The 8,752-nt window shown below is 39.8% G+C and overlaps 1 protein-coding gene across 1 annotated transcript; it reads left to right on the top strand.

Annotated features, from left to right (window-relative positions):
- The first annotated feature begins 5,709 nt into the window (after positions 1–5,709).
- Positions 5,710–8,518, top strand: LOC125187154 (G-type lectin S-receptor-like serine/threonine-protein kinase At1g11330). The gene is made up of 7 exons (XM_048083688.1): positions 5,710–6,433; positions 6,506–6,613; positions 6,698–6,888; positions 6,971–7,181; positions 7,275–7,509; positions 7,607–7,754; positions 8,024–8,518. Exons 1-7 carry the CDS (start codon positions 5,950–5,952, stop codon positions 8,330–8,332), a joined length of 1,686 nt encoding a protein of 561 aa, XP_047939645.1. The 5' UTR covers positions 5,710–5,949; the 3' UTR covers positions 8,333–8,518.
- Positions 8,519–8,752: the final 234 nt, after the last annotated feature.

Below are 8,752 nucleotides of genomic sequence, written 5' to 3'. Positions count from 1 at the left end.
CCCCAATTTGCTAAAAGGGGGTTTCTCTTTTGAAAATTCATTTTCCCTCCCAATATTCCCACTAAATATAGCCACTATAAAACACCCCACATGCGAATGTATCAATTAGGGAGTAGCATAAAGATTAACTGCTACATCTAGCACACAAAAATACCTCTAAATATATATATATATATACAGGTGCAATACTTACACGTGTAAAGATTTTAATTAGATATTTTTTTTAAATTTATAATATGGTTAATAAATACTAATTGAATCAAATCTCCAACAACTAAGCTAAGTATTTAGGGAGAGTGAGAGGGACCATATGAGTTGTCTGATAACTAAATGGGGGCACGTTGAAAAGTTACATGTACACAAAGGATTAATTGAACATGCCTGGCATGTGAAATATAGACATAAATCATGTGTCATCCATGTGGATTTTAACCCTTTTCTATTTTTATCTGTCAGCTAATTAACAACCCACCACTTTATTTTTATGTATTTAGCTTTTTATTCAAGAATCCAGATGAATAAGCAAACAAAGGTATCGAAAATAGTAGTGCTATTTGGTCTAATGGCTCTAACATTGTGCACAAATGATGTGGAATATATATTTTAGGAACAAACATATTCTAAGATTAAATATTATTCCTTATAATTGTCCCATGATTTTTCACCAACAGTACATTTGCTCTTACGCATGTATATAACTGCAAAAGAATACGCAAAATTTTAGAAAATTCGTGTTTATGCCTAGAAAATATTTGAGCATCCTGATGGTTACGTGGCACTGAAATTCGTACGTCGCAATTTATATATGACGTGATTAAACAATAAAATGTGTGATTTGAAAAAAATTGTTTCTGCTTGATAGTCCAATATATATACATTGATTCTCACAATTTTTCACTCTCTGCTTAGTCATCTCTTAACACTAACAACCTTATCCCTTATCCATCCTCTCTCTTTAACAATTTATGGTACCGTCTCTTATTTTTTATCCATTTTTATTTTTATATATATATGATAGCAATTACATGGAGTAATTTTTTATTTAAATTAAATATTATAAAATTCATGCATAATAAATTCAGTTAAACTCAATGGGAAATATACTGTGAAGTCATGGAAATTCAGAAATATATGGATAAACTAAATGAATTTACACCAATCACAAAATTAATGATAAAGTGTAAGTTGAATAGTAAGATGTTTCTCCGATCCTATATCTCATAATTCGGAGAGTCGAATCATTTCATGAGTAGATGGTAAAATCGTTATAAATCTATCTCAAAAAAAAGACAAACTATTAATTTGATCTAAAATTAGATGAAAATAACAGGGACTTTAGAGCATCCGCAATGGTTAATAGGCCAGCCATAGACCAGCCATAGACCAGCCATTCCCTCCTCTGCCACGTCAGCAACACTAAAAAAACCACCTGCCACGTCAGATTTAGGCCAGCCATAGGCCAGCCGCAATAAAAACAATTCAAAATATACTACATTTACGACCCCCAGCCGTGACCTCGCGATCTCTAAATCAGCACGCATGCTCTCGAGCATCTCGTAAAGAATCCTCTTCTCCGTGAAGGTCGGGCGGGCGTTTCTTCCACTCTCGGAAGACCTGTAACATCTGAGCCCGCGTTTGGTTACGCGAATGGAGAGTGTACTCGAGTGGGGCGGCTGGGAGGGCGGAGGACCTGGACCTCGCGGGGCGATAGGGGGGATCCGCCCCTCGCAGCCCGCTGCGCCCGCTTTCTGTCCAACCGGGCGGGGGCGACCGCAAATGAAGGAGGGGATGGAAACTCCTCAGCATCCGGGAGGCTAGGCTCGTAGGATCCGCGCCGCCGTCGCCAGAAGTCGCCGCTATAGTTAAGCCGCCGCTTCTTCGGCCACCCAAATAGCCGTCAGCACTCTCGCCCGGAACTTCTCCGAGTCCCTTCAACAACAAGAAGCACTCCCAGAAGGTGAACTCCTTATACTTCCCCTCCAAGGGGAATATGACTCGCGGCTATCCTCCGGGGCGGCCGTGTCTGGCCCCATCGACTTCGAGCCGACACAAGGGCAGTTTGGCGTACAAATTCGCAAACGGCCCACCCGCGGCCCTGGTGCGTCCCTTACCCCTTCCTCGACCTCCTCGTTGCTGAAGTCCTTCCCCTGCGGGCAGTGCCTCTTATAGGCAAGCTTCGATCTTCGCCTCTTCACATGTTGACGACCCACTGGTTGTTCGCAACCAGCGGATCGTCGCACACCTCCAACCACCCCTTGGCCACCCTGGCGTACTCATCCTCCGTCCACTTCCTCCGCGTGGGAGCCGCGGGCTGCGATGACTCGCCGACCGCCTTGCCCTTTCCCTTCCCCTCGTCTTCTTCCTCGGCGCGGCCGGCGTCGCTCGAACGGGAGTATCATCGGATCCCCGAGATCGATCTCCATATCATGCAATGACAGAAGGTCATCGCCAGTGAACTGCGTCTCCACCGGGGTCGACGTGTGAGACGCAGCCGTCAAAAAATCAAGCGAGGGCCGATATACCGCGTCCCCTCCCGGTGACCCCTGCACCATCGCCCCCGGCGCACCAGCCATCATCCCCATCATCTGATTCCAAGGGATGTTAAATCCCGGGCCCATGCTGCCCCCATCCAGGATCCCACGGGTACTCGTGGGAGTCCGAGAACTTCCGCTCGTCGCCGGACTGGACTCGTTGTGATCCATCACTCGATGATGCTCTTGAACAGAAAGTTAGAGAGAGAGAAAACTCGTTAAAACAAGTGGTGCAAATGAAAATGAAACGAAAATCGCGTTTATATATGATTTAAAAAAAAAAAAAAAAAAAAAAAATCGAAAATCGGCGCTGGCCGATCGGGCCTCCACAATGGCGGCTAGCCGATCGGCTAGCGTTTCGGCCAGCGACGAGCGATCGGCGAGCCCACGCCGATCCGCTCGCCGATTTTGCGCTGGCCGATTGCAATGGTTCGGCTAGCCGATCGCTCGCCGACCATTGCGGATGCTCTTATTCAAGTCATGTTATGTATATCAATGTTTGAAGCGATATTAAATAAAGATTTTTTTTTTTGTATAATTTTCAGATACTAGTTACACGCGATAACTCTATATATTAATCCCACTTACAATAGAACACATATCCTAGTAAAAATAGGAAACAAATTGAAGATAAAATACATCAGCCTCTGTATTCTAACAATCCATCACTTGAAAACTATCAAATGCCAAGCAATTAATCTTCCTCATTCACGCACTTAGCATTGCTAAACCTTATTTTCATATTCCATAGCTCATTGAAATCATCCATAGCTTCTATTTTCTATGTGTACAAAATATTATTCATGTGTTCCTTCCTAATTATTCATCCAAGAAACTTTGGAACCGTACATCTTCTTACATGTCTCCGTTGCAACTATTTTGCCTGGATACCCATGAATCAGCTCACTACTTCCACTACATGTGTAACAAGTACTCCTTCCGTCTCATTGAAGATGATTCACTTTCCTTTTTGGAGTGTCTCAACCAAGATGACTCATTTACTAAAATTATTAACACCTTTTATATCTGCTTTATTCGTTCTCTCCAATTTTACTCTCTCGACTCAACACACAAAATAAAACTGCATAATTAAATTTCGTGCCACCCAAGAAATGGGTCATCTTCCTTGGGACAGAGAGAGAATCTGATCTGTTACACACTATGTCATACATTACACTACCAATTGCTAAAGCATATAGAACTTTTATTTTAGCACATTCATCTCTTGCATTCGACGACTTCTTATTCAACAGCTTGAATGCCCAAAGGCATTATTACTTTGAATCTTTCGTGTTGAATCTTTTTAGGACACAGCTCACAGACTGACGTTTGTCCCTTTTTATAACTTTCGAGCACACGTTATTCTGTAATTGAATTATTTTTAAAATAATTTTCTATAACATTCTGGATAAATTTTTGGTGTTGGATTTATTCGATGAACATTTCCCTCTATTGTGTGCACGCGCAATTTATGCTGTGTGCATTGTATTTGTGCATAGTGTGTGCAATGTCGTATTATACGTGTGTTGTGTGTGAAATGTGTGCATGATTATATGGAGGGTGAGTTTGAAAGATACCCAAGAACTAATTGAACTTCTATATGGAGCATTTAGTTTAACTATAAAATTTAAATTGTCAAATTGAAAAATTAAATTGAATTAAAATTTAAAACTTTTATAATACAAAACTATGGATTTAAAATTAAAAGCTTCAATTTCAAATCTATACATGAATTTCATTTCATGGTACTAAACTGACCACGAGAATATTATACCAAATAAGTAGTACTCTCTCCGTCCCTCATAGTTCGTCACTATTTGACCTGACACGGGTTTTAAGAAATGTAATAGAAAGTGAGTTGAAAAAGTTAGTGGCATGTCGATTCTACTTTTATAATTTATTTTTATAATAATTGTGAGTAAGAATGAGTTAGTGGAATGTGGGATCTACTACCAGAAATGATAAAAGCAAAAGACGACAAATTTTTAGGGACGGACGGAAATGGAAATAAGTGGCAAATTTTTAGGAACGGGGGAATATATCATTTTTACATATTGTTGCGTATTATATATAATATCGAGTACTCTCGAATTAGAATTTAATTTGAATTTTGAAACATTGTTTATACGTATTTTTATTATGTCTCTATGTTGCACCCTAAACTCACCATGTTTAAGTTACAAAATCTAGTAAAACTATTTAAAGCTAGAGTGTCTAAAATCTCACCCCTTAAAAGGCCTCATAAGGGGGAGGGTTATCCACACTTATATAGATTAGATTGGATTATCACCAAGTCGATGTGGGACAGAATTTAGAGAATTTAACACGCCCCCTCACGTGTGGGCCGGAAAGAACATCGGTCTTCCATCACGTGGGTAGGCAATGCTAGAGATAAGAGAATAAATCCATCATAGTTCGGAACAGTCACGCCACAACGATAAAAATTTATCAAGTCCATTAATAGCTATAGCCACAGCCACAAATCACATTATTTTGTCAATTGTTGTATATTTTAATTGAACTAGAATAAAAATTATAGGACAAAAATAATTATAGAAAAACATTATTTATTAAAAAAAAATAAAAATAAAAATAGACTCTGCCGCCGCCGCGGCAGTCACCGATTGACGGCCCCGTCCACGCTGCATATGCGGCTCCATATCCCCGCCGCGGCCGCGACTGTCCTCGTCCAGCAATGGACCGTCACGGTGGGCCTATTGTGGACACTCCTAATACTACATCCATTCTTAAAAATAAATTTTTTTGAATGGACATGAGTTTCAATATATAATACTCCTCCGTCCTACCATAAGTGATGGATTTCTTTTGGACATAAAAATTAAGAAAATGATATATATTGAGTTACAGTGGAGAGAGTAAAGTATGAGAGATGAAAAAAATAAGAGATGGTTAAAGTTTTATTTTTAGCTAATCAAAAAGAAACTGATCACTTGTGGTGAGACAACTCAAAATGGAAAGTTATTCACTTATGATGTATAATGTGATAGAAGGAGTAATTGGTAAAATAAAAGAAAGGATAAAGAAATTAGATATATAAGAGAGACGAAGAAAAAAATAATGAAAATAATGATAGTAACGTCAATTTTCAAAAATAAAAAATCTATAAATTTCTAGTTTAATTGACCGACTAGAATGAAAATAATTTATTTTTCCAAAGAGGCGGGTAGCAATGGCTTTGGAGGCGAAAATCGCTGCATTGTTCTGAGACCACAAAACGAGCGCAAGTTGGAAGACCTGCAAAACAGCAACAGCATTAGCATAGAAAATTTGTCCAGAGTCAAAGTCTTCGGCTCGGAATCGAAATTTTTTGAGTGCAGTCCCCATCTCAAAATTCATCTCTGCTTTTAATTACCGGAGGCATGGACAAATTCAGCTAATCAGACGCAAGGAAGAAGTCATGCTCATGCACCATCTTACTGCAATCGCCGCCCTCTATTTGTGCTTCCCCTTTTTTTGCACCGCTCAGGTGACCACCAACAACACACCCGCAGGCGCCGACCCTTGCCAGACTCCCGGCAGGTGTGGGCCCTTCGGCGTCTGCTACCAAAGAGACAACCCGATTTGCTCTTGTTTGCCCGGATTCCTTCCCCGCTCCGGCAACTCGACCAGCGGCTGCCAGAGGATCGACGATTTGAACTGTGTTAACGGCACCACCACCGACGAATTCCTCAAGGTTCAGATGATGATTGTCACCGTCAACGGGGATTGGCTCTCCGGCTCTGAATCTCAGTGCAAAACCCGATGCAGCACCAACTGCTCCTGCCTTGCCTACGGCTTCGACGGCGGCCGCGGTTGTCGCTTGTGGAGTGGTTCCTTAAACGACATTCAGAAATTCCCCACCGACTCCGGCTCCAATCTCTACATCCGCCTCGCTAAAATAGGTTTCCCCTTTTTCTTCATTTTCGCCATCATCGGATTGGGAATTGAGGTTTACCTCTGATTTCTTTTGACAGATCAAAACAAAAACTCTAAGAAGACTATCATCATTGTAGTCGCTGTGGTTTCCTTTATCGTATCTATCTGCGGATATGTTTCTTGGAAATGGATTGCTGCCCGCAGAGGTAATATCTATGACTATCTGTGTTGTTTATCCCCTGACTTTGCAGCACGTTTCATTTGGCTGAGTCTTTAATCCTCAATTTTAGGGAAAAAGAGAGCTATTCAGCTTGAAAAACAAGATGAATATTTTCCAGCCGACTCATCTCTTCAAGATGTGTTAAGTCAGGTTAATCTTGAAGAGTTGCCACTGTTTAAATTTGAGACACTTGCAAATGCTACAAACAACTTTTTTGATGGCAGCAAGCTTGGGAAGGGCGGTTTTGGTTCTGTTTATAAGGTTGCTTATTCTTCTCATTTGCTTTTCATTTTATGTACTACTTCATTAATGATTCTTGAAAATAACAAGATTATAACTATAGGGAGAGTTGTTTGATGGGAGAGAGATAGCGGTTAAGAGGCTTTCGCAGGCATCTACGCAAGGGATGCAAGAATTTATGAACGAATTGGTGCTGATTTCTAAACTCCAACATAGGAATCTAGTTAGACTAATTGGGTGTTGTATTGAGAATAAAGAGAAGATGCTGATATATGAGTACATGCCTAATAAAAGCTTGGACTTTTTCCTATTTGGTTAGTCCAAGATCTATCATCTATTTTGTTTTTTATCAATGCTGAAGATTTGACAGAGTTTTAACTTCACTTTCTCCTGAAAATTCTGTCTAGATCATTCACAACAGATTCTAGATTGGACAAAGCGTTTCAATGTGATCCAAGGTATCTGTCGAGGCCTGCTTTATCTCCACCGGGATTCAAGATTGAAGATAATCCATCGAGACCTCAAGCCCAGCAACATATTGTTGGATAATGATTGGAATGCAAGAATTTCAGACTTTGGCATGGCCAGAATATTTGGGACAACACGGGATCATGTCAGTACCTTGAGAGTGGTAGGCACATAGTAAGTATATTTTTGCTCAAGGCATGTGAATTTACCTGAATTAGTTCATTCATTCCTTCTCAAGTTAAAGGTTGCTAGTTATCTGATTTTCGCTCAGCGGTTATATGGCTCCTGAGTATGCACTGGAAGGAAAATTCTCAGAAAAATCAGATGTTTTTAGCTTTGGAGTTCTGATGCTAGAGATTACTACAGGGAAAAGGAACAAAGCCTACCTTGAAGATGGCTCTTTGAATCTCTTGGGACAGGTGAGTCGAGTTTGATATGATTGATGGCTGAGATTTAACTTCAACTGCTTATATCCAATCTGTATCTGCTATGCATTGTTTCCTCATTGTTGACTATAGTTGCCTAGAAACCTTTTACATTGTTGCCACAAGAATAAGGTTTTTGTCATGTCTTCAACGTGGATGTAATATTCAATTTAACTTGTTGAATTTGCAGTGTGGATGCTACCATACACACTAATATGTAGTAACCAGTTATGATATGCATGTGATATTAATGGAAATTTCAGGTGTGGAATTTCTGGAATGAGGACAATATCTCAGCGTTGATAGATACAAGGATATCGAGCTTGAGCTACCGTGCAGAAGTGATTAGGTGCATCCATATTGGGCTATTGTGTGTCCAACAATTTGCTAGAGACAGGCCATCTGTTTCTGCAGTCTTGTCAATGCTGAGCAGCGAAATATCACAGCTTCCTCAACCAAAGATACCTGCATTTGCAATAAAATCGAACCATTCTGATACAGGTACGAGTTCTTCCCAGCTCAGTAGATCATCCAACAACAATGTCACTCTCACGGAAGTTGATGGCAGATGATGCTGTATTAAAATAGTGGAATCGAAAGCCTTTCCAAATTCATGCTATAAAATGTATAGAATTGTCTGTTGGGTTGGGTATCTTTTTCTTTTTATGTCCAATTTTTGTAAGTAAAGGTCTAAGGACTTGTGAGTATAAACTAGTAGTAGTACTCCTATAATTTATTAATAAATCATTCTTTTGGCAGTGTAGTTTTCTGGATGTGTTATTTTGAAGTTGCTACACATTTATATAGTCCCCACCTAAGATTGCAAACTCGTTTCAAATCAACTAACTAAACAGGACTTTTGTAAATTGTATTTTAATTCTTAAACTTCATCAAGTTTCGAAAGTACTTTCTAAAAAGTACATGTGCCAATATGCCATTACCATCAACTACATTCAGCATAAACATATGTGAATTTCAATAAGTAATTAACA

Source organism: Salvia hispanica, chromosome 5, assembly GCF_023119035.1.
Source record: "Salvia hispanica cultivar TCC Black 2014 chromosome 5, UniMelb_Shisp_WGS_1.0, whole genome shotgun sequence".
In the NCBI taxonomy this organism is placed as follows: Eukaryota; Viridiplantae; Streptophyta; class Magnoliopsida; order Lamiales; family Lamiaceae; genus Salvia; species Salvia hispanica.
This window is presented reverse-complemented; position numbering and strand designations above follow the sequence as displayed.

Excerpts from the sequence above, each read along its gene's own strand:
- LOC125187154 (XM_048083688.1), top strand. The coding sequence starts at position 5,950 with ATGCTCATGCACCATCTTACTGCAATCGCCGCCCTCTATTTGTGCTTC. Across the intron at positions 6,614-6,697 it reads ATGGATTGCTGCCCGCAGAG|GGAAAAAGAGAGCTATTCAG; the intron begins GTAATATCTATG and ends CCTCAATTTTAG. Across the intron at positions 7,755-8,023 it reads CTTTGAATCTCTTGGGACAG|GTGTGGAATTTCTGGAATGA; the intron begins GTGAGTCGAGTT and ends TGGAAATTTCAG.